Here is a 25,867-nt window from a genome sequence, read left to right on the forward strand (position 1 = left end):
AGTAAGTACATTAGTGTTGAGTAGATGTCATAAATTGGAAGAGAAATTTGTAACCAGCAGGTTGATATATCTTGTGTTGTTCCTCGTGTCCTTTCATTTGCTCATACAGAAAAAGAACAAGGACCCCTGTTTATTTCTGCCAAAACTGGAGCGGAGAGTAGGGCTTCTGAGCCAAGCTCTTAAATAGAATGTCATTTCTTAAGGTAAACCTCATTATTACTCTTTTATTAAAGAAGGAGAAACCCTGTTATCCTGTAGTGAAGGAAAGAGGAAAGAGTATTGCTTCTGGGTGGTTTTTTCCTTCTGAAGATACTATTCCCAAGATCTGCCAGTTGTTTTTAGAGGTAAAATGTAAACAGAGTTGCAGCACTAACAGTGGCCTTAAAGTCTTTATAAATAATTTTTTAAAAATAATTAAATGTACACACATGTTAAAGCAGCATTATTCACAATAGCCATAAGGTGGAAGCAACTAAAATCTCCAGTGGTAGATGAATAAATGGCTGAATAATAATGTAGTAGATACATATAATGGAATATTATTCATCCCTGAAAAGGAAAGAAGTTCTAACACAGGCTACAGCATGGATGACTCCAGGATATTATGCCAAGTGAAATAAGCCAGTCACAGAAAGACAAATGCTGTATGACTTCACTTACAGGAGTAGTCAAGCTCATAGAAACAAAGTAGAATGGAGGTCTTACCAGGAGCTAGTGGAAGGAGGAAGGTGGGAGTTGTTCAGTGGGTATGAAATTTCAGTTTTGCAAGATGAAAACATTCCCCAAACTGGTTGCACAGCAATGTGAGTATACTTAACACTACTGAGCTCTATATTTAAACATGGTTAATATTTAGCATGTTTAAAAATGGTTAAGATGGCAAATTTTTATGTTACATGCAGTATGTCTTACTGCAATTAAAAATTTTAAATGTCAATGAATAACTCTAAACATTATGGAGGACTGAAATTTAAAAATACAGTTTAACAGTATGAACAGGGGCGCCTGGGTGGCTTAATGGGTTAAGCCTCTGCCTTCGGCTCAGGTCATGATTCCAGGGTCCCGGGATCGAGTCCTGCATCGGGCTCTCTGCTCAGCACGGAATCTGCTTTTCCCTCTCCCTCGCCCCTCCCCCATTCATGCTTGTTCTCTTGTTCTCTCTCTCTCAAATAATAAAATCTTTAAAAAAATAAAATAGTCTGAACAATATATATATATATATTTTCATTTTCACACACACATACATATATATAATATATATATAAATATAAATAGATATATATATATGTATATATATTTTACATTGAGATTCTCAATTTGTAGTGGAGCATGACTAGCTGACCAAAATCATATAGATGTACCATCCAAAGCTGAGTAAACAAATAACCCCAAATGTCTTCAAATAATAATTCTGAAGTCCCAGTGGGTTTCCCTTCTTTTTGATTTTCTTAGGATACAAGAGGAAAACTGGGAATTGGCAAACTACAAAGAACCTTCTGAGAAGAGGGATGACATGTTTATCTGTGTTGTTCCCATCAGTGAAATTCAGTATATAGAATACAGTACTTGTGGAAATTGTAAATTCTATGATATGCTTATTCGTTTTTGACAGTGATATGAAATATGGGGTTTATAAGACACCAGTGCCTAGAGCACTTGAAAAGGAGTAAGAGTGGAAAAGTGGTTAAACTATTTGGCTGAAACTTTTCTACTGTCATTACAAAGCCCTTTCTAGGTAATTGTATTCTGTGCATGACGTAACAGTTTGCCTTAGTCTTTTCTTCCCCAGCTTTTGGCCATCAAACGCACAATTTGATAAAGGAATTACGTGTTTACTATTTGTTTCTAAAGACTTTGTTTTCTTAGGAGCTAGAAGTCTGACCATGAAAATTTAAGCCTTTATCTCATCCTATCGTCATTATATTTGATGTGTCTTCAGAAACAGAAAACTTATTTTTAAGAAAGAATTCGAGGCTGAAGAAGGTGAGTTACTGTAATAATACTGATTTGTCACCATCATACCTGCTGAGTACTTGCTCCCAGAGTTCTGTCAATGGAAATCTGTTTGATAGGCAGCTGGTCAACAAAGACACTTCCAGTAGTATGTTCTAATAGTAGTTTTCTTTGCAATTTTAATTTTTTGATAGCATTGAATATTTGCTCATAAAACTTTTTTGGTTTTGTTTATTTTCCATCCTTCCTCCTCTTTCTCATTCTTCTGGTTTATTGTTCACTTCTTATTACACTGTTTGGAGTGCTTCTGGTGATGAGTTCACTGTTTTTCTTATTTTGGTGACCAGAAACACTGAATTCCCATAGGCATGATTTTTGTGACATTGGTCATATTGTCTGTTGCTTTTTCACTGTCCTCAACTGAGCTGCTTCTGTGTCTCAGTTATTACTGCTTTTAAGCAAATGAGTGGAAATCTAGGCTGACTCCAAGAGTCATGGAAATAGACTTAACTTTGTTTAGGTGTTTTCTCTGCCAAGGCCCAGAGCAGGGGGCACCTCCCTAGTGGGTTAGTTGGCATTCTAGGTCAGCTAGTTTCTGGTGTAAGGAATAAAGGGGGAAGAGGAGGAGGGAAGAAAGGAAAGACAGGTGTTTATAGAGTCATGTCAAAACATGTTGTTGCTTTTAGGCAATTAAATTCTCTAAATCTTATGATCTTGTACTTAAAATTGAGTTACTTAAATGATATACTAAAAGAAAAAGTCTCACTGGCCTAGTTTAGCCAAATGGATTTCTCATTCTCCTAGCAAGAACAGTGTAGACATATTATTGTTGACTTTATTTTCTTTCACCTGTTCCCAAGTACATGGCTACCTTGCCTCATTCTAGTGAAAAGTGGACAAGTGCTGAGCTCCAGGCTTGTTCTTTTAAATGGGTAACAACTGTTTGTTTCCTAACACTTTGTTGATTTTCAAGTAAATGTGGGAAGGCTAATGGCAATTGGGTATATTAAAAAATTTTTTTTTTAGCTGGCAGATTTTATAACCAATTTAACTATAGGCCTAAATTAGGTGAGATAAAATGTCCTTTTCCCTCTCTGAGTAAATGTGAGCTGGCTGGTGAAGAATACCAGAGGGAATCTCCCAAGACATAAGTGTATTTGAATTAAGAAAAGTGTGGGCATTCCTTAAGAAATCAAAAATAGAGCTACCCTATGATCCTGCAACTGCACTACTGGGTATTTACCCCAAAGATACAGATGTAGTGAAAAGAAGGACCATCTGTACCCCAACATTCATAGGCAGCAATGACCACAGTTGCCAAACTGTGGAAAGACTAAGATGCCCTTCAACAGATGAATGGATAAAGAGGATATGGTCCATATATACAATGGAGTATTATGCCTCCATCAGAAAGGATGAATACCCAGCTTATCAACATGGACAGGACCGGAAGAGATTATGCTGAGTGAAATAAGTCAAGCAGAGTCAATTATCATATGGTTTCACTTACTTGTGGAGAATTAGGAATAACACGGAGGACATTGGGAGATGGAGAGGAGAAGTGAGTTGGGGGAAATTGGAAGGGGAGACAAACCATGAGAGACTGTGGACTCTGAGAAACCAACTGAGGGTTTTGGAGGAGAGAGGGGTGGGGGGTTGGGTGAGCCTGGTGGTGGCTATTAAGGAGGCCACATGTTGCATGGAGCACTGGGTGTGGTGCAAAAAAAATGAATTTTGGAACACTAAAAAAATAAATAAATAAAACTTTAAAAATATACATATACCATATTAGGTTGAATGGGGAATCCCAAAGAGATATGCCCACATCTTGGAACTTGTGAATATGACCTTATTTAAGGGAAAAGGGTCCTTGTAGCTATAATTAAGTTATGAATCCCAGCATGGGGGGTGCAGAGGAAGAACTTCCATAAACCCTTTGGAAGGAGTGTGGCCCAGCTAACACGGTGATTTCAGACTTCCAGCCTCCAGAGCTACCTAGAGAATATATTTCTCTTGTTTTAAGTCACCAATGTTGTAGTACTGTGCTACACCAGGTCTAGGTAACAAATTCAGATTTCTTTAAAAACACTGGAATTCTATAATATGAAATGCTTTCCAGGGAACAGAAATAACATTTATTAAGTACACTGTGACATGCACTGGGTAGATGCTTAACTTAAGGGACTTCTATTTTAAGGATGAAGAAACTGAGGGCAAAAGTCTCACAGTGAACACATGTGGAGCTGGGTGAGAATCTCACCGAGAGACAGTGTGTGTGGTGAGTAGTGATGAGCTCTGGCCCTGAATCATATCTGGGTTTGACCCTGGCTAAGTTACTCAACCACTCTGACTCAGTTTCCTCAAGTAGGAATTAGAAATCATAACAGAACTTCATTCCTAAGATTTCTGGGAAGATTAAAAAATACAAGGTATTTACAATAAGGAGTAGGAAGAGCTAAGTGAATATTAACTATTGTGATTACTACATGCTGTTCTATACACTACATTACTACACACTGCACACTCTATTAATATTACTAATCATTTCCCTAGTTATGGATACCAAATATAGATGAAAGGAAAATAAACTCATCTTGAAGACGAGGCATCTGAATTTTATCAGTTATTCAATTCGAGGCCACTTTTAGAGATATTCTTTTTTTTTTTTTAAGATTTTATTTATTTATTTGACAGCCAGAGATTACAAGTAGGCAAAGAGAGAGAGGAAGAGAAGCAGACTTCCCACTCAGCGGAGACCCTGATGTGGGGCTCGATCCCAGGACCCTGGCATCATGACCTGAGCCGAAGGCAGGGGCTTTAACTCACTGAGCCACCCAGGCACCCCCTAGAAATATTCTTCTTCAGTATGTTTATTCAGTTTTGGTGTGGCTGTCATTAAGGAGGCAAAAAAATATTTCACTTCATTTTAAAGATGAGAAACTAAAGTTCATTAACTTTTGCACCTTGTTTATTGCCAAAGCCAAAGCAGAATCAACAATGAGTTTCAGTCCCAGGACCTTCTCACTCCAAGCAGCCTTCCTATCATGTCATGCTTGAGAGTGCTGCACAAATGCTAAGTGTCCAATAAGTGTTTCTGACTTAGTAAAACAGACCTCATTATCAATAACTTTAAAGTAATATTGGAGCTTCCCAATCTATTTAAAAATGACATTTTTGCCAGCCATTTCAGAACTACAAATCTTTTAACACATTGTGGCAAAGGGAAGGTTTAAGAAACAATCAGTTCAGAAAATAAATCTATTTCTTTTTGTCCCCACCCCTACTCTGTTTCCCATTTCCCCATAGATCTCATCAAAGTGGTCAGGCAATTAGTGGTAATCTAAGTTGTTTTCATTTTATTTCCTGTTCTTACTTTCTTTTCTTTTTTAATTTTTATTCTATTTTATTTTTTTTTAAAGATTTTATTTATTTATTTGACAAACAAAGATCACAAGTAGGCAGAGAGGCAGGCAGAGAGACAGAGAGGAGGAAGCAGGCTCCCCGCTGAGCAGAGAGCCCGACGCGGGGCTTGATCCCAGGACCCTGGGATCATGACCTGAGCCGAAGGCAGAGGCTTTAACCCACTGAGCCACCCAGGTGCCCCTTTTTCTTACTTTCTTACGAATAAAAGAAACAGAAAGAAAATAAATGTCCTATTACAAGCACAAGTCATCCTTACTTTCACTACTTATATTTTTGAAAGAAAAATGTTTTCATTTTCTTGTATTACTCAATTTGTCCTGTTTAATTAAGTACTTATTAAAACTTACTACTCTCTTATATCAAAGGTCTTCCAGGATAAGATGCCACTTCATTTAAATAAAAGATGAAGGACTCTGAAACAGAAGCAGCCTTTAACCAGAAATCCCATAAATAAGAAAGGAGCTGGCATTATGCAGTCTTGGCCCTGGCACTTGTTCTGGGCTTGGCCAGAGGTTCTTAACCTAGAGGCCAAGCACTTGGTGGTGGGGTGCATCTAGAAACCCCTTGAGATGTTTGCAAATTTTGCATAAACATTTTTCTTCACACACTTGAAAGGAACTTGTGATTTCTGAAGCTAAGAGCCGCTGTTTCAAGACCTCATTACTAAAGCTAATTGCCACATTTTATTCCTTTGTATCATCTTAAATGCCATTCTGATATCAAGGGTATAATATTTGTTGGTTGCTTAAGTGAGAACCAGAAGCTCCATGTTGTTAAAAATGTCGTCTTGTCATCAAAAGGGTCAGATTTCTAAAAGTGAGACTCCATGATATAATCAGAAGAATTTACCAGCCTAGGAGGGTTCAGATCCTGGTTCTTGCCTTTGTGCCTCTGTGGAATAATCCTGTGTGGGTTACTTCTCTTCTCTGGGTTGCTGTTTCTTCATCTGTGAAATAAAGATTTGGATTAATCCAAAGTTGCCTTCAAACTTTAAAATAGTTCTGTTCTGTGTAAAGGTTATGAAACCTCTTGAATGGCTATCTCCCACAAAAATCTAAAATGTATTATAAAAGCAAAGTATGACAAGCTAGCCATATTTTAAGAGCTGCTTTCAGAGCAGGTTACAGTTTGAAAACATGCCACTGGTTAGTGACTTTGGAATGTGCTTGGGAGACTACGAGACGCCACGTTACCATCTACAGGGGGTTGAGGGGATGCCCCAAGTGGGACAGACACAGAGACTAAGAATCTTGTACCTCATTTCTATCAGAACAGCCAGCTTTTAATCTGCTTTATATGGTGGGTTTTAAGTGAGATTTTTTTTTTTTTGGAAAGTGCTTTTAATTTTTATTAGTCTCTTTTGATATCTATGGTGGGGAGAAAAAGGAAAAAGAGATTAGGTTAATCCACTGTATTTAAAAATCTGGTTTTGAAAATGCTCTGGAAATGGTTAGAAGCCTTAAGGCTTTTTCCTATTTTGTCATTTATTAGCTGTGTTCCATTAGGCAAGTCAAACATCTTTCTGAATTTTTGTCCTCACATACAATGATAATAGTTTCTGATTTACAGGGTAGTTGTAAAAATCAAGTGAGATGTTTGTGAAAGTGCTCCGTAACTGGTAATGCATCATAAAGTCAGGGAGTGGGTCTCTAGTGGTGAGGCCCACAGGTCTGCATTTTGTCCTGACCTTGGTAGGATTTTTGTCCATCTGAATTAAATCATAGAAATTATGCATGATCAGATTTGCAGAAAAGCTCAAATTATGAGGTGAAGTTATAAAAGACTTAGCAGATTACAGAGTTCCAAGTATGGTAAAACTTTTGTGGGAAGTATAAAACCTCATTCTTCAATTCAAAAAGCTAACGGTCCAAGGATCTGATGGGGGGAAATGTGGTTGATGATCAGTTCAAGTAAAAAAGACTAAACAATTTAATTTGACTTCAAGTTCATTATGAGCCATTAGTGTTGTAAAATGTTGGGCAATAAATAAGTGATCTAATTGTTTCAGTCCATTTGGGCTATTATAAAAGAATACCACAAACTCAGTAACTTGTAAGCAATAGTAATTTATTTCTTGCAGTTCTGGAGACTAAGAAGTCATTCCGGTGAAGACCCTCTTCCTGGTTCATAGCTGGCACCTTCTACTGTGTCCTTGCCTGGTGGAAGGAGCAAGAGATAGCTCTGTAGCCCTTTTATAGGAATACTAATCCCATTCATGAGGGTCTCTATCCTCATCATCTAAGCACCTCCTGATGACCTCCCACTTCCTTCTATGATCACTTCGGAGGTTCAGGTTCAACATGGATTTGGGGAGAATAGATTCAAACCACAGTGCCAGTATCCTTATATATTTATAGGAGTACAGTGCCACAGATGACAAAAAGGGGCTACAGCCCTTGGCTTTGATTAGGATCCTTCTTCCAGCTGTAAAAAGCAGTTACTCCAGCCAGTTGAGCACACCTGAAGGAAGCTAAATAGAGAAAAGTCTGGAAGGTTTTTAAGGGCAATGTTGAGAGAAGATTTGAGGAGAAAAACGTGTCTTGGAGGTCTTAAAAGATCTGAAAGGTTTTAAATGGTGTTACAGGCAGTCCTAGAGGTGAAGTTTTGGAATTTATTGTTTTCAGAGGTGAATCTCAGGGAAAACTTATTATAAGAGCTATCTAAAGGGAAAGTGATTGCCTAGTTGAAGTAGTGATATTTCCATTAGGGAAACTGTTGAAGCAGAGACTGGACCACATCTTCTGAGGATTATTATCAACCATCAGGAAGATTTTAAGAAGAAATTACTAAGATTTCATCAAATGTGAGATCCTATTTGTATAATAGAATTCAATATCCCACTGGAGAATGATTCACTTCATTAAATATTTTTGGTCTGTGATAAAAGTGTGGATTTTGAAAATGGCAAGCCGGAGTTTGCTACTGTGTGATATCCAGGATATCATTTAACCTCTGGGAACATCGGTTAGGTTGTCAGTAACACAGAGATGATTATTTTCTGTGTTGCTGTGAAGATGATATAGCATAACATTGGTAAAGGATGCTTAATGGTGCCTGGTCTTAGTAAGGGCTCAGAGAGAGTAACTTTTATTACAGTTAATAATTGTTCCTCTTATTTTCTACATGCATTTTATTTCCTCTGTGAGATTCCTTCCAGGTGACTCCATTGAACCTTTCAGAGACATATGATGTAAGTGGGTAAAATGGTGACTTCTGTGAGTCTAGGAGGAAGAATTCACTCTGAAGGTCATAGGGGTCCCATATCATCTCTCCTGTGTTTGCGGCCAATGTTTGTTTTCTCCTAAATGGAGGAAACCTGTGGAACAACTCCTTTGTCCTAAATTATAACCTGATTTTCCTGCCCATCAAAACCAGAACTAGGCCAACCTGATTGATTTTTTTTTTCTTTGTTGAAAAATTGAGGCAATAAAACACCTTATTAAAAATTTAAGGACCAAGATCTCCCTTGTGGAGTAGAGAACATATCTTCAGCCTTGAGGAATGAAAAGAGTTGGTAACTGAAGAATTGGGGTCACTTATGTCTTCTTTTAGACCTAGTTTTTCCATCAGTAGAGTGATTCTAAGCTACTTTTATTTAAAACTGACTTTCCAGTTGATGAGTTAGTAAGAGAGCAGCAGTTTACTATTCTTAGGAGAAGACGAAAGCCTTGAGACTCCACCATGGTTGGGAGAGAGACCATGTGCATTCTGTTCCCCAGAACAGAGGGAAGCAGTGAGGATGCTGGGATTCCATATGTTGGTCACAGGCTGGCGTTTGGTCTCATTCAGAAGGTAATAAGGAGTTGCCTGTGAAGAGGCACTATGATAATTCTGACCAAAGGTCTCACACAAAAAGAGGAGTATTCAATTTTCAAAAAAAAATGAAGAGGATGCTCTAACACTTTCAGGGTTAGATAAGACTCCACTTCAAATAACTTTTTTTTCACTTTTCTTTCTTCTGCATCAGTGAACATCTATTGATGCGTAAGGGGCCTGACATTTTATGAGGTATGAGTGTGTTCCAGAATGGGGTTGGGCTGGTACTTGGGCTGTCTAAACAGGAGGTCTGGATGTGAGAGCTGTAGAGGTTATTATCACTCCAAAAATTTTGCTTTGGACATACCATCTTGAGCTTGTTTTCCTCCTTTCTTTTTCTAGTCTGTTTAATTTTCTTGTTCAATATCCTACTTATATTAATTCCCAAATTCTCTTTTTAATCTTTTCAGAGAGCTTGAATTCAAAATGGTAGCTTTGGCTTGGAATTCCTTATTGACATCCTTTGATCTTACAATGCAGCTGAAAGGGCAGGAATGCAATATTTGAATAGCAAACTGTCCCCCAGGAAACTGCCATTCTATATGGGTAATAATAGCAGAGAGTAATTATTGAACAACTTATGTCCCAGAACTTTGCTAACTGCTTTATATTATAGCTTACCTTATGTAGTTCACTTAATAACACTATGGTGGAGGCACTATTTCTGTAACCATTTCACAAATGAGGAAACTGAGACATTGGGAATTTATTTTACTTATTTTTTTTTTTAAGATTATTTGAGAGAGAGAGAGAGAACTCAAGCGGGGGTGGGGGAGGACAGAAAGAGAGGAAGAGAAGCAGACTTCCTGCTGAGTGTGGAGCCCAAGGCAGGGCTTGATCCCAGGACCCTGAGATTATGACCTGAAACAAAATCACTGGACACTCAACTGACTGAGCCACCCAGGTGCCCCTGACATTGGGAAATTTCAAAGCTGACCCAAAGTCTCACAACTAGTGTAGAGTACACAACTCTTAACAACTCTGGGGGACTGCCTATCTATGCAAAGAGCTTTGGTCTTAACTTGGCAAATCATTAATGTACCCACCCATCCATCCAATCAAATATTCATCATACAGGTGGGGGGGGGTGTCTGCTTGAGATTCTCTCCCTCCCTTTCCCTATGATCCCACCCCAGGCTCTTTGCTCTCGCTCTCTCTGAAATAAATAAATAAGTCCTTAATTCAAAAAAGAAAATGTTCTAGAGATGTAAATGATGACTAAGACTGACAGGTCAATCTCTTCTAGCACTTTCCAGAGAGGAGAAAGGACAGTTAGGCTAGCATCCCCACACAGTATGGTAAGTACTATGACAGGAAAGCATTGAAAGGAGGTGCTAACCCAGTCTGGAAGGAGGTGTCAGGACAGGCAGGTCAAAAAGTTCTTATCCTCATCACTCTGTGCTTCAGCTATTTTGTTGCAAAAGGCATATAATGTAACTTCTACAAAGAAAGGTCTTTGGATTTTTTTTTTTTTTAAGATTTTTATTTTTTTGTCAGAGAGAGAGAGAGCACAAGTAGGCAGAATGGCAGGCAGAGGCAGAGAGAGAAGCAGGTTCCCTGCTGAGCAAGGAGCCGGATGTGGGACTTGCTCCCAGGAGCCTGGGATCATGACCTGAGCTGAAAGCAGACACTTAACTGACTGAGCCACTCAGGCATCCCAAAGAAAGATCTTTGAAACAAGGTCTTCCTCTCTGTTATTCCCCCAGCACCCAGGGGACTTCTCAATTAACATCTGTAGAATAAATAAATTAGAATTCTAATATACCAAAATAACCCCCATTATAACAGGGAGTCTTTTGACTTATTTCTAACTGGACTCTGACCATGCTTAAATGCTTCTCCTCTAAGCCTGAAATAAATGCTCTTTTTTTGACTTTAAAACATCAAGTCCCTGCTCCCTTTTAAGCCATTTTCTAAAAGCTCTATTCCAGGCGAGCTGCCACACCCATTGTCTTTTCCTAGAACGTTGTGTCCTCAGGTGTCTTTTAAAACGAGAGCCTTGAGTAGAGATTCTGGGACAGTCCAGGAAAGTGGAGACTCTGGTTGCTTCCCCCCTCCCCACGTTTTTCAAATGATCTGTGGGAGTCCATGCTCTGTTCTCTAGTTCTGAAAGCTCTGTTCTCCCTTCACCTTTCCAAAATGACCTGGAAATTTTTCTTCCCCTCATCCTCCCTGCAACCCCAACCCTTCAAAAAGATGTTAACTTCGGGAAAGCAGTTCTTAATTATTTACCACACTGTCCTCTGGCAGACGACAAGAATCCAGGGCAAAGAAAGAGAGAAAGGAAAAGAAAACCGAAACCCCAGGCTAATGATTTCCCTCAACAAGAATTTTTGTTATCATAAGGTGGTGTTTTATTTGGATTATAGTTCTCTGGAGCAGGTATTAAGCTATGTCTTCCTTGTGCCTGTGTTAAGACTAGTATTTTCCTTAATGAAGGAGCAGCAAAGCCAAGGTAGCAAAATAATGCTAATGGGAAGGGGAAACCAAGACTCCCAAGGGGAAGAGTTCACCTGGAGCTGGTAATCTTCATGGTCCAACTCAGAGACATGTAGCCAGGTTTCTACGTCTTCTTTACATTATCTAATTATGCAATTTTACTCCCTTGCATGATGCCACAGTTTAAAACTACCTCATTCCTTTCTCTGCTTAATTCTTTCTCCAGAGCCCTTATCTCTTATCATACACTGTAAATCACTTATTATTATAATTACTTTTTAATCATTTTTTTAAATGGCTGATGTCCCCTCTAGAATTGAAGCTCCTGGAAGGAGCTTATTTTATCACTCATTCGGGGCCTAGAGTTGTTCTGGCACAAGATAGGTGCATAAGAAATATCTGTTGGATAAATGAATTATTAATCCCGATCAAAGCAATATTAATTAGTAATAACTGTGATCAAGTTTTTTTTACATGTATTTAATCTATAGACAACTGGTTGGATCTTTGACATTTTTTTGTGTAAATCTTCTAATTGGATGAAATGTGACAATAGGACCTATACAAAAGCTCTGATGGTCAAAAGCCACATAGAACCCATTTTCATCAGCATGGCATACTCTTCTAAACATATACATGGAATGATAAGGCTGTGCTGATGAGAATAGAAAATCTTGAGTTTTCCTGATGCAGGCAGACTTACTTGAATCCCTAAGGCTAAGGGTATGGTTTGGCTCAGTGTACTCGTTAACTATTTCTAGCAACAAGTTTAGCTGCTGCTTACCAGCCCCATGGAACTCAGAGACTCACTAACTTTATATCCTTATTTTTGGACAAAGCACTATCATCCAGTTCCCTGGTTCTTGGTATAAGATCAGGCAGTTTATGAGAACTCAGAACATAAAGATGACTAGAAGAATATATGAATTATTTGAGAGCTTCTCTTGTATTTGAGATGTCACATCACAGGAAATGCTTTCCAGCAGTGACATGTCAGTTTATTCTGAAACCAGAGTGACTGCTCCAGCTCTTCCTGTCCCCCCAAGACTCCTACTTTGGGGGCCAATCTGGGGGAATGAAACTGGGCTAATCTGAGTGGCAAAGTTTGCTCTTGGTTGGGATTTAAGTAACCTCCTTCTCTCCCTCAGTGTGACGTCTTTCAACAACTGGCCTGAAGAACTGATAAAGGACTAGAGTTATCTAGTAATGGGAGGAACAACCGGCCTCATTGGGCTTAAATTAATATAGCAAGTTGGTTAGTCCAAAAAGGTTGGGCATTTACAAGCCAATTCTCTATAAGACTACACTAGTGACATTTGACTACTTTCCTATTTATATATATATATATATATTTTTTTTTTCTTTTTTTGAGAGAGAGAAAGAGAGTTCATGCCGGGGACAGGAGGGGTGGTATTGAGGGGGGCAGAGGAAGAGAGAGAATGTTAAGCAGACTCCATGCCCAGCACAAGCCCAACTCAGGGCTTGATCTCACGACCCTGAGATCATGACCCTGAAATCATGACCTGAGCTGAAATCAAGAGTTGGGATCTTTCACTGACTGAGCCACATAGGTGCCCCTACATTTGACTTATTTCTAAACAGAGGAAAACTTGGGTGAGTGTGTAAACATGTGCAAATCACAGAGCTGTGTAACACCTGAGCCACTCTTGATTATTTCATATATTTCCGTGTGGTCCTTGGGAAAAAGCTTCATGTAGGGACACCTGGATGGTTCAGTCAGTTAGGCATATGCCTTTGGGTCAGATCATGGTCCCACGGTTCTGGGATTAAGTCCCGTGTCAGGCTCCTTGCTCGGCAGAGGGCCTGCTTCTCCCTCTGCCTGCCGTTTGTCCTGCTTGTGCTCTCTCTCTCTCTCTTTCTCTCTGACAAATCAATAAATAAAATCTTAGAAAGTGAAAAAAAAAAAAAAGCCTCATGTAAGCCATTGGTTTAGTGGTATATGGGAATTCATGAACTCCCAAGTTCTAAATCCATCTGTGTTTTGAGTATCTTGGTCAATTTATTTTGAAAAACCAGCTTTATTGAAATATAATTTAGCCATTTAAAGTACACAGTTCAATGGTCTTTAGTATACACACAGTGATATAAACATCACCAGTCATTTTAGACCATTTTCATCACCCCAATAAGACCCGTGTATCCTTTAGCAATCACTCCCCATTCCTCCCCAACTCCGCTCTTTCTGTCTCTAGAAGTTTGCCTGTTATAGATCTGTTGTATACATGGAATCACATAGTATATGGTCCTCTCCCATTTAGCATAATCTGTTCAAGGTTCATCCATGCTGTAGCAAGTATCAGTACTTCATTCCTTTTAGTTGCTAAATACTATTCCATTTTTCTATTCTGTATCACATTTTATCAGTAAGTGACCATTTATCAGTAAGTGACCATTTGGATTGTTTTCACTTTTTGGCTATTATGAGTAATGCTGCTCTGAACCTTGATGTACCATTCATACATTCATGTACGTGGAAGTACATTCTCATTCTCTTGGATATATAGCTAGAAGTGGGATGGCTGGGTTATGTGCTAACTCTGTGTTAAACTTTTGTTTTTCAAAGATGTATCTATTTATTTGAGAGAGAGAGAGAGGGAGAAAGAGAGAGTTTGTGTGAGCAGATGAAGGGGCAGAGGTAGAAGGAGAGAGTCTCAAGGAGACTCCTTGCTGAGCTTGGAGACTGATGGGCTCCTGAGATCATGATCTGAGCTGAAATCGAGTTGGATGCTTAACTGACTGAGCCATCCAGGTGCCCCTGCCCCAGTAACTCACCATTTTATATTCCTACCACCAATGTGTGATGGTCCCAATTACTCTACCTCCTTTCCAACAAGTGTTAATTATCTGCCTTTTTTTTATTATGGCCATTTTGGTTGGTGTGAAATGGTACCTTATGCTTTTGATCTTCATTTCTTTAATGACTACTAATAGTAAGTACCTTTTCTTTTTTTCTTTATTTTTTTTAAAGATTTTATTTATTTATTTGACAGAGAGAGATCACAAGTAGATGGAGAGAGAGGCAGGCAGAGAGAGAGAAAGAGAGAGGGAAGCAGGCTCCCTGCTGAGCAGAGAGCCCGATATGGGACTGGATCCCAGGACCCTGAGATCGTGACCTGAGCCGAAGGCAGAGGCTTAACCCACTGAGCCACTCAGGCGCCCAGTAAGTACTTTTTCATGTGTTGATTGGCCATTTGTACATCTTCTTTGGAGCAATGTCTCTTTGATTCCCTTGCCCATTTTTGTATGGCTTATTTGTCTTTTAGATGTTGAATTTTTCTTCATATGCCTTAAGAATGGGGGTATTATAAGAGCCTGAGACCTCTTGCCTGCTCATGCCTAAAAGAAAGCTTCTACAACACAAAGTGGGTGATAAGATGCCAGTAGCCTGCTTTTCCCAGGGTTCTACCATAGCCCTAGACTGGGATCTAAGTTCAGAGGGAGCCCTGTGCTCTTGAGGGCAGCCACCTGGGATGGAGCACCATCTGCTAGCTGGAGGGCGACAGGGAAGTGGGTTGTGGTTGGAATGCCTCACACTCTTATTGTTCTTACTGAATTGCAGTAGTTTGTCTTGAATAAGGTTTTCTTCATTTGTTGTATTTCCTCAGAACAATTTCCAGAGACTAACTAGTTTATCTATAATTTTTGCCAGTGGTTGTTTTGCTACAAAAGTGGGTTCATGGAGCTCCTTACACAATCATTCTGGAAGTTGAGTTCCATTTGGATAATTTGTAATGCAAATGTTGCATCTTATATACTTGGTATATAAACTTATATACTTGGTAAAATAGCTTACGCTGACATAGTAAATAGAGACTTACGAAGGACAGTTTTTACAAAAGTAAATTTTGTAAATTTACAAACAGTGGATTAGGAAAACTGATTGTAGTTGAGGCCTGGTTAACTTTTCACTTTATATCCAGTCAAATTCTAGAATGCTCATGCATTTAGTTTGACAAACTATTCTTAATTTGTTATTAAGTGGCTGAATAGAAATATTTGAATATTGAGGGTGACAGTGCATTTCATATGAGAGCTTATTATTGCTCTAGTAATCTATGTACAAAGACATCAAAGCCATTGAAAGTTATCAAAATGATGCCTGTTTTTGAAAGCATAGGAATAATTAAAATATGCATACTAAGTTACTAAAACCTCATTAGTTTTACGTATTGATCTAAAAAGTTCACAGGCAAAAATGACCATATATTTCTTAATTAATTCAAAAGAACGATCACACTACTATGTCTTTTAGAAAAACAACTTTCCCAATTTCCCTGATGAATTTATTTGTAGTTTTAGGGTTAAGATTTACATTTAACAATTCTTCAAATTCTTTATTGAATCAGGGGCGGAACTCATCTATGTTAATTGCCAACCAGTTGAATGTCACTTTAGTTGACACAGACATAGAACTTCTGCTCATATCTAAAACCCTCTGCTTTCCATTCCTCACATCTCCACTCCCATGGCAAAGTTAACTATTCCTTTCTCCTGGGGTTTAGAAGTCTGCTTACTTCTGAATGATCACGTAAGCATCTTTGAGAAAATACACACTGCTTAATAATCGCGAGAAAATGTTAAAATGGGAAGTTCTTCACTTTTTGGGTAGTTGTCTTGTGTGTATTATCGCCTAAAGTAGCTTTAGGGGCAAAAAGTATTATATAAGAACACAACACTAGAATATTTAAGAATGAAACCGAGCACCTCCCAAAGATATTTCCCTGAATAGTTACTGAACTACACAAAGATAAATACGAAAGTAATTCACAAAGTAATTTTCTCTTCTTTGGCTGGGAAAGTTTCGGTAATAAAGTTTGGCTTCTGTTGAGTGAAACCTCTTAGTTTCTAACTACGTTAGAAAGGCAACTCTGTTACTAAGACAAATGGAAAAACCCATTCAATTCTTAAAATTTTAATGCAGTTAAATAATAAACGGATAAATTGCATTAAAGCTAGAATTAATTTCTTCCCGGTAGAGACAGGAATTCTATCCTACTAAAGCTACTTCAGCGTTCAAGCATATATTTTGGAAGATGCTTACCTCCCGGTTGGGTTGGGTGTATCTCCCTGCGGCTTAGGTGAGCGCCCAAGCTTTGGCTCCTCCCCAGCTGCTGCGAGCTTCCCACTGCGCCGGGCGCCTCAGAGCCTCCTGGAGTTAGGTGTTCGGCCCCGCCCTCTGCACTATTGCTAAAACTCCAATTCTGCCAGACCGATTCCGGTGATTAATTATTGACAAAAGGAAAACACTCCCACGCAAACTTGTGTCCAACCGCACTGCTCCCAGCGATTTCTTCCAGAAGAGAATGCCGGCTGCACCACTCCCCTCCCCCCCTTGCTCTACGGTCCCAACTTCCCACACGCTGCCACTCTCTGTCCTGGGCGATCGGGCTCGTCCTCGGAGGAATGCAGCCCAGCGACTTCTACATTTTTAAATTTGGTTTTCTGCAGCTCGTTAGCACTTCTCCACGGACCAGCCTCTCAAGAGGGGGCGCTTTCCGGATGCAGGGGAAGCCAGGGCTCTGAAAGCAACGGAGGAGGCTAAGGCGTCGCTGTCACCTCCGGCTGCTGCAGTAAAACCCCGAGCCGCGGCGGGGATGGGGAGGAGGGGAGAGGGAAGTGTCCTCCCCCTCTCTTGGGCTGGGAGCCCCGACACTACCAGAGGGGCATGTCCTTTGGTAGTGGTGGTGGGGGCGAGCAGATAAACGGGAGGCGCGAGGTGGGCGCTTCGGGGCTTTAGCCGGAGCCAGCGTTAACCCGACCAGGAGAAGCCTGCGCCCCGCATCCATCCATCTGCAGACTCGGGCAAGGGGGCGAAGCTCGGCGGATGCTGAGCAGGACTGCGGTGCGAAACTCGGCAGCAGGCTGCGAAGTGAGCCCAGGGCTCCGGGCCGGGGCGGCAGTCGGCCGAGCAGGCATCCCCCTGCATTTGTTTGTCAAAAATCGAAGAAAGTAAACCCATTGAGCGCCGGCAGCTAATTCTGCTGCCTTTGAACGCGCAGGAACGCCTCTCCCCGCCCCGCTCCCTCCATCCTGCCACCTTCCCTCCGCCCCTTGGCTGGGAGGTTAATCGTTGAAAAACTGGGCTCCCCCCGGGGAAGCAGATGGCAGGATCGTGCCCGGGGAACTTGTGTGTGCTCACTCACAAGTGAAGAGAGTTAATTCGGGCCCGGACTGCGGCAGGAACGCAAACTGGGGAACGCGAGCTGGGAGGCGGCTCGGCGGCGCAGACGCGCGCGGCGCGGGCTCCAGCGGATCCGGGGCCGGCGTGCCCAGCGCTCGCGCTCCGCTCTCAGCGATCTTCCCGAGGAGGCGCGGGACCGCGAAGAGCATCTTCCCTGGAAGCCCGCATCCAGAACCCCAGCGATTCCCTTCCCTCCCGAGGGCAGGGTGTTTAGGTTTAACGCGGCGGCTGCGGGCTGCGAGCGCAGAGGCCCGGCATCTCCGCCACCGAGCCTCGGCCCCAGCCCCGGGGGCGTCGGGGGCCCAGAGCCTCTTCGGATTAACGAGCGTTTGGGCCACAACTGCCAGTCAACCCCCACCGCCGAGGGAGGAGGCACTGCACATGCTCGGCCAGGGCTGGTCGTGCGGAAGCGCGAATTTGAGCTACGGGCAGGTTTCGGCTCATTTGCCCAACACTCTTCCAGCAGGTTCCAAGCCGCGGGTGCCACGAAGAGGAAGACTTCCGTCATTGCGAGGGATGTTCTGCACGCGGGAGGAACTGCGTCCCCAAAGGAAGCTGGCGGTGGTTGGGGGTCAGGGAAGGGACCCGCCAGGAACTGAAGCCGGTACTGGCCAGATTTTACATCCTTATGTTTTCCTTCCCTGGAACTGTATCTAAATACTGGCAACCACTGCTAGTATTTTTTATTTCATTATCACTTTGTGTTGTTTCACATCCTTATCTCGCTGCTTCTCCTGACAAACCTTGTAATTTCGGCAGAGCAAGTAGGACCACACCATTGAGGTGTGGAAATAGATGAGGAAATAGAAAACCTGAAAAGCGACTCGCCCAGGGTCGCCAAGCCCGTTGTGCGGCAGGGCCAGTACCATTGCACTCGTGTTTTAGGTCTCACTCCTCATGATCTAGTTTCCTTACTAGATCTTGACAATGGCCAGGTGATTGTACATTTGTGGAAGTACAGAAACAGGCCTCACTTCTCCCTGCCCAAGTTTTGTGAAACGGGTAGAAGACCTCGCACTTACTTCAGCTGGAGGTGGGGAGAAACTGGTACATTTGGCAGATGCATCCAGACTATTTAAAAAGATCTTGAATGATTTATGTGTAATATAACCACACACAGATAAAAGATACGTGGGTTTTTTCATTCCCAGTGGAAAATAGTTGTTTTTTTCTATCTAAACAAAGAAGAAACTTAACTAGATCATAAAATAAAGATCACATTTTTTTTTAAAGATTTTATTTATTTGTTTGACAGAGAGAGATTACAAGTAGGCAGAGAGGCAGGCAGAGAGAGAGAGGAGGAAGCAGGCTCCCTGCTGAGCAGAGAGCCTGATGTGGGACTCAATCCCAGGACCCTGAGATCATGACCTGAGCCGAAGGCAGCGGCTTAACCCACTGAGCCACCCAGGCACCCCAAAGATCACATTTTTAAAAGATTGTGATCAGATGGGCCACATCATCTATTGAAGCACAATGAGGATAAAATTAATCAAAACAATTAAAAAGAAAATTGCAAAAGAATTATATTAACTAGTAAAGACTAAAGCAGAAATTAATGAAATAGAAAAGTAAAAATCCAGGAGAATTGATCTATAAAACCAACCAAACAAACAAACTTATTCACTGAAAAAAAATCAAGGAACAAAGACACAAGTAACATTGGGAAGGAAAGATGGTATCTAACCACAGAAAAGAGGGATTTTTTTTTTCAAGTTGCAAATGATGTTCTTTCTCCATGAAGAGGATTCTCCCTTTCTGCTAACTACAAATGGTGAGATAAGAAATAGTTAAGACACATCACAGCTTATAGAAAGGGGAATAAGTTTTAAAGAGCCAGGCATAATTGTTTAGAATACAATAGTATGAGAATTCGAAGTAATGATAATGATATCAACTGAACATTTTGAACAGGGCCTTTTGTTGTCATTATCATAAAGCAGCTGTTGAATGCCTAAAGAACACATGCTTGCCAGAGTAGAAATCTTTTAGAAGTAGTAAAAGTTAAAAGTAATAAAAGAGTGTATTTCTTTAGGTAACCTGGAAGGTTTGGGGACAAATACTGGAAGGGAATGGGATCACTTTGTCAAGTACGAGGTTGTGTGGAATGTATCTGGAGTTCAGCATACCAGAAAGGAGAGAAGTTGTGAGAATCCACTTGGAATAGCCAGCTGTCAGTTACCAGATCTGGTATGCGTCTGCTGAGAATCCTCTTACTCCTACGTGAGCAAAATGAACAGTGTGAAATGTGAGTTTTCTCAAGCTTCCAAACTTAACCAGAATGGCACGATAGTAAAAGTTATGGACTTTGGGACAAAATACACCTGGGTTTAAATCCCAGCTTTTCTACCAACAAACTATAGTCTAAGACAAATTCTCTTGTACCTCTATACCTTAATTTTCTCATCTGTGAAGTGGGAATAATACTGACATCATTGGGTTCTTCTGAAGGCTCAAATGAACCACCGTTTACAAAGCACTCATATAGTTCATCTCCCTCCCCCTCTTTTCCCTTCCTTCCTCCGTTCTGCCTTCTCTAAATACCCATCATTCAGGAACTTCTCTTCTGTATTTTGACATTTCTTCTATTTTGTTAGTGGAGCTCTGTGTTCCTCCCCTTTCTTTCAGTGACTCAGCCACCTTCTTCATGACTCTTCAGCATTCAGAAATCCAAGCATCATGACTGAGCACCTTTGGAATACTTTAGAAAGACCCTCCTGAATTGAAAATTAACTCAGCCCCTCTCTTATAAAGTGCATGGCAAAAGCAGGATTGCCCACCTGCCCTTCTGTCTTTCCTTCCCCTCCTCCCTTCTTTCCTTCATTTTTAATACATTTCTGAAGTTCTTATGGGGCTATGCTCTAGTAGCATGAGTGATGTTGCTCCAAGTCACTGATTCCAGTTTCACAGATATGCAGATGCTTAGGCTGAAGTCTCTCATGGGAGGACCTAACCCTTAAACAGTTCTGTCTGAATATTAGGATAAAGATCATACTAATAACCAGAGTCAGTAGTTCTAGAAATTGGAAAAGCAGTAATATTTCATTAAGGAACTAATGTTAACTAATTGTTAACAAACATGAGATGTATTGTAATATGCACAATTCTTGCCTTTGAAAGGATACTTCTTAGCAATAAAGAGCCCCCCAAAGAAGAATACAGAAATCCCCAGAGCCGCTATAAGACTAGTTTAACAAAAGACTCTCAGGAGCATCTACTATTCTAAAGCAGCCTCAAACACTGTCTTTACACACACTATCCAGTGTGTATCTACAGCTATTTGGACAAGACAAAGAAGACAATGGAAAGCCAATAAAACCAAGAGAAAATAATAAAGTCCCAACTAACTCTATTAGCAATCTCTCTCTTTATCAACACTTATTCTCTTATGTATATTTTATTTTCAGGAGGAGAGAATGTAAGAAACCCAGTAAGAGGAGTATTTAATAGCAAAACCAGAAATTTGAGATAAATTTTATTGACTTCTTTCTGGTTTACTTTCATAATGTGCAGATTAATTCTTATTTTTAAAATTAAAAAATTTTTTTTTTCAAAGATTTACTTATTTATTTGAGGCAGAGAGAATAAGCCAGCTTGAGGGGGGTGGTTTGTGGGGGTAGGCGTTGGTGGGGAGCAGAGGGAGAGGGAAAGGGGAGGAGGGACAGAGAGAGAGGGATAAACAGATGCCCTGCTGAGTGTGGAGCTTGACTGGGGACTGGAGCCTGAGGCAGGGCTCCAGGCGGGGCTTAATCCTAGGACCCTGAGATCATGACAGGAGCCAAAGTCAGATGTTTAACTGACTGAGCCATTTAGGCACCCCCTTAAACTTTGTTTTTATTTATTTTTAAAATTTTATTTATTTAATTTTTTAGCCTTAAAATTTTTTTGTTCTTTAAACAACTGCCAAGGCTGGAATCAAAGATAAATAGAAGACACAACAGTTTTGCTGTGGTTTGTGTTATTTAAATACCCAAAGGTATTTTTTTCTTACGAATACAAATTAAACATGAAACAAAACTATTTCAAAAGACATCTAAATTAGTTGCATCCTAGACATTTAAAACCTATCCCACAATTTAAATGGTAAAAACAGTAGACTTATAATTGTTCTGTGATCACATATCAAAAGAAAAAAAATTCTAATACCTTTTACTCAGTTTTTAACCATACCAGCAAGAATCAAAACTGCCAATTTTTCCAATGACAATTTCTACACACCAGAAGGTAGTCATGACTCTCAAAGAAGAAACGATTTGGATTTTTCCTGCCTTCAAAATGTTTATCAAATCTCATGTTTCTCACAGGCTTTTGAAACACATAGAAAATAAGAACTATTCCAATGAATGAAACTTACCAAATGTCAGAAATAAGCAAGACACATTCCTTTGGGGAAACAGCTTAAAAAAAAAAAAAAGAATTCAGTCTGTATATGCAAAAGTAAAGCAAGGAAATTCAGTCTTTTTCTCTTCTTTAAAAATCTAAATCTTTTCCGAAAATATCATTCCCCAAAACTGGAAGTGAAGGACTAAAAGGTCAGGAGAGGGAAGGGCGGGAGAGGGAGCACACATCATTAACACAAAAAGTAAAATTGTATAAACTTAAGCAATTTTTCACAGCCGGGGGTCAAACTCCAGGATAGCACATGCTGGTGTAAGAAATTCACCATTCTGCAGGAGCTAGATTTGTAGTGCTGCTTGAAGATCAGTAAAGAGCAATTCACTGCCTTGCAGCAATTCTCCTTCCCACTCCAGATCCTGGCTTCTGCACCAGGGAGGGCTGCTCATTCCACCACCCAGCCCACCTCGAGGGCCACCGGCGGTTATCTCCACCACCCCCTTCCTGGGCAGCTTGGATCTTCTTCTCTTCCACATTCAGACGGACCTCACCTCTGAACATGAAGGGCCTGTTGCCAAGGCCCTTCTGAACAGGCTCAGAATCATCAAACACAACAAAACCCAAACTGGGTAATTTCCCGCCACAGTTAATGTGTAGCTCCACCATGTTCCCAAAACATTGAAAAAAATCTTTAAGCTCCAATTTGTCTATTTCATCTGGCAGATTGCCAGTGAAAAGTTGGTGACCATCAGGGTGTCTCATAATTCTTTGGGGTTCAACATCACCTTGCTCACCAGCCTCATGGATTGGTATAGATCTCCTCTAGGGAGGAATTTTTATTCATCATTCTCCCACTTTTTGATCCCTCTGACGCCTCTGTGGTGGAATCTGGGATTCAGGCTTAGACTCTGGATGAGGCTGTGAAGCTGGTAGTTTAACAACATGAGATGATACCCCAGTAATTGGAACAGCTCCACTGGGTGAAATGTTCTTCCTGGTTACAGATCCCCAAGAAAATGTCCTCAAGTTTTCCTGTACTATCTGAGGTATTTCTGTAGGTGCTGGGAAGAACTCTTCTGAGCATCCTTGGAAACAATTTTTTCTAGTGCTGGCTCAGATTTTTCCTCTTGGATTTCAGACACAGGTTCTTGCTCTGGTTCTTGTTCTGGTTCAGGTTCAGGATAGGCTCTTGTTCAGCCACAGGTTTCTCTAACTGTTCTTCTAAGTCATTGTTGGCAGTCTGATCATAGAAAGTTCCAGAATCATCAGGTACCACCTCAGATGTCTGCTGCCTTTCTTCAGATTCCTCTACCTCTTCCTCAGATTCCTCCTGAGGCTCATTTACAAAACCATCAATGACCTCATTTTGGTATCTGAAGATATCATTGTGAACATAGAACTTATTTACGACAGAGCCCTCAGGAGCAAGGACAAACATCTGCATTAATCTCCTCAAAATCTGGTTGTTCTTAGAGAGCAACCGCATCACCTGGACCACTACACCATCAGTTAGTTGGCATGAGCTTCAACATGGCGAATCTTAGTGCAGCAACTGGTAAAGTTTGTGACATCACTTTCCTATGGATCGCTTTCTGTCCATAGACTGCATCTACTGGCTTTCCACTTGGATCCGATCCCCCATGGACATAAGAAGAGTTCGTCCCATAAAATCTGTATGGCATGACTAGGGCCTGGTTCAGCAGCGTGTAATACTGTCTCACAAATTCCTGCCTGACCAGCGGGGACTAGGCATCTCCATAACCATGGCTCTGGTCAATTCAACATGCATGGGAGAGAATTTGCTCCACAGCACAGCAGAAGGCAAAATCTCCTCAGGAACTGAGTTCACACCTTAACCCTTATTTTTAAAAAACATTATTAGATTAGCACTACTTATTCTTATGATGACATAAAATACTCTTGGTCCCCAGAGTAGAACTCTTTGTAACACTGAGAATTCTAAAGGTCTATTAAGCTGATGTGTGCTAGTCTTTACTGAGTCATCCACTAGCTTTGCAGCAACTCTGCACCTTTGGCTAAGCCAGCTAACATCTCCAGAACCACATCATGGTATAGGTATTTGCATAAATTACTGGAATATATTAATTAACTAAAAGAACCCATCTCAGTGTCCTTCTGGCTAGTATAAGGAACCTCATTAGTAATTTTTTATTTATCATTGTTTTCTCCAAATAAGTGGTAATTCTGTTTTTCTGTTAAATAGAAAACATCCCCCTCCACCAGTTACGTTGTTATAAAGAGGCACCTGATACTCTCCATTACTATCAGTTGTTGTGTTTCAGTTTACCTCTATCAACATAGAATTTTATTTTCTTTATGAACTAGAACTGTAAGGTTGAAAACAAGGTCTAGCTCGGAAAGTTGTATGGCTTGCGTCTTTGAGCACTATGTCAAACTTCAAAAGAATAATAATAATAACATGGATAAAGATAATAATAATGTTGATATAACTATAATTTATTCAACTATTACTACCAAGGTTTCCATACATTATCTCTTTGTCTTGTCACTAGTAGGCAGGGTGGGAGCTATTATCTCATTTTTATAGATAGGAAACCAAGAATCAGAGAGGTTGTAACTCTTCTAAAGTGACACAACTTTAAGAGCTGGATGTCAAAACCTGTCATTTGCCCAAGACTCTGTTGGCTCACTGTAAACAATCTTCCCATAACTTTTCATACATCACTTTTCTCAAAGAAGGTGGCTGTGTTGTCCTGGTTAAGAGAACGGATATAGGAGCCAGACTTCCCATAACTAAATTCATGACCACTTAACTTGTGAATGAGGACAACTTACTTAAACTTCTCCAAAATCTCAATTTCCTTATCTGCCACAAAGGATTAAATTAAGTTACTTAATTAATACACAAAAAAGCACTCAGAAGTGTGCCGGGCACTGAGGAAATGTCTCATAAGTGTTCTTTACTATTCTTTTGACAGTTCAATGAGATTATAGTGCATATAAAGCAGTTAGCCAAGTATCTGACCCTTAGAAAATGCCTAATACATCTCTTTTGCTTATTAAAATCTTTTATATCATATATAGCTTTAAGCTAGTCTTTTAGGAAAATAATTGGTGACAACTTCCTCTTCCTTCCCCCCAGCCCCCCTTCCCCCCCCCATCTTCTCCCCTTCCTCCCATTTTGTAACAACTATGACTTACTCAACAGTGTTTTCTATGAACCACCTTTTCAGGGAAACCCATTGTTTAGCCTACTATTTCAGACCAACATTAAACATTTATACTTTGATTCTATATCACACATTCAGATACAGAACTCTTCACTTCCTCATCTGTTTAAAAGACTATTACTGAAACAACAGTTGAGAAAAAAATAAGATAAAATAACTCCGGTTTTAAAAGTTGAAATTAGCTTAAACATAACGGCTTCCAATTTTATGAGAAATTGATTGATTCATCAGTTAAGGATAACAATTCATCAGTTAAGGATAACAATGACAGAACTCTCAGTGTGCCTGGGTGGCTCAGTTGGTTAAACATCTCCCTTTGGTTCAGGTCATGATCCCAGGGTCCTGGGATCAAGCCCCACATTGGGTTCCTTGCTCAGTGAGGACCCGCTTCTCCCTCTCCCTCTGCTACTGCCCACGCCCCTGACTTGTGTTCTCTCACTCTCACTCTCTCTCAAATAAATAAATAAAATCTTAAAAAAAATAATGACAG

General features: G+C 40.4%; 1 protein-coding gene and 1 pseudogene across 3 annotated transcripts in view; both read right to left on the reverse strand.

Moving 5' to 3' along the window:
* SPTSSB (serine palmitoyltransferase small subunit B) overlaps nt 1-19,230 on the reverse strand; it is a 35,300-nt gene extending 16,070 nt beyond the window's left edge. Inside the window, exons 1-3 of one of the 2 annotated variants that reach the window (XM_082692167.1) lie at nt 17,796-19,230; nt 16,694-17,572; nt 6,231-6,322 (exon numbers count right to left, since the gene is read on the reverse strand). In XM_082692167.1, coding sequence (XP_082548293.1) covers nt 17,808-18,341 — 534 coding nt within the window. In that variant the 5' untranslated portion in view covers nt 18,342-19,230 and the 3' untranslated portion in view covers nt 6,231-6,322; nt 16,694-17,572; nt 17,796-17,807. The other variant, XM_082692168.1, reaches the window with a different exon arrangement.
* Nucleotides 19,231-22,546: 3,316 nt separating this feature from the next.
* On the reverse strand, nt 22,547-23,942 carry LOC309847738 (ras GTPase-activating protein-binding protein 1 pseudogene; annotated as a pseudogene). Its single transcript has one exon. The product of its transcript is annotated as a ras GTPase-activating protein-binding protein 1 pseudogene (transcript).
* Between the last annotated feature and the right edge of the window lie 1,925 nt (nt 23,943-25,867).

This window comes from Mustela nivalis (genome assembly GCF_964662115.1).
Source record: "Mustela nivalis genome assembly, chromosome: 1".
In the NCBI taxonomy this organism is placed as follows: Eukaryota; Metazoa; Chordata; class Mammalia; order Carnivora; family Mustelidae; genus Mustela; species Mustela nivalis.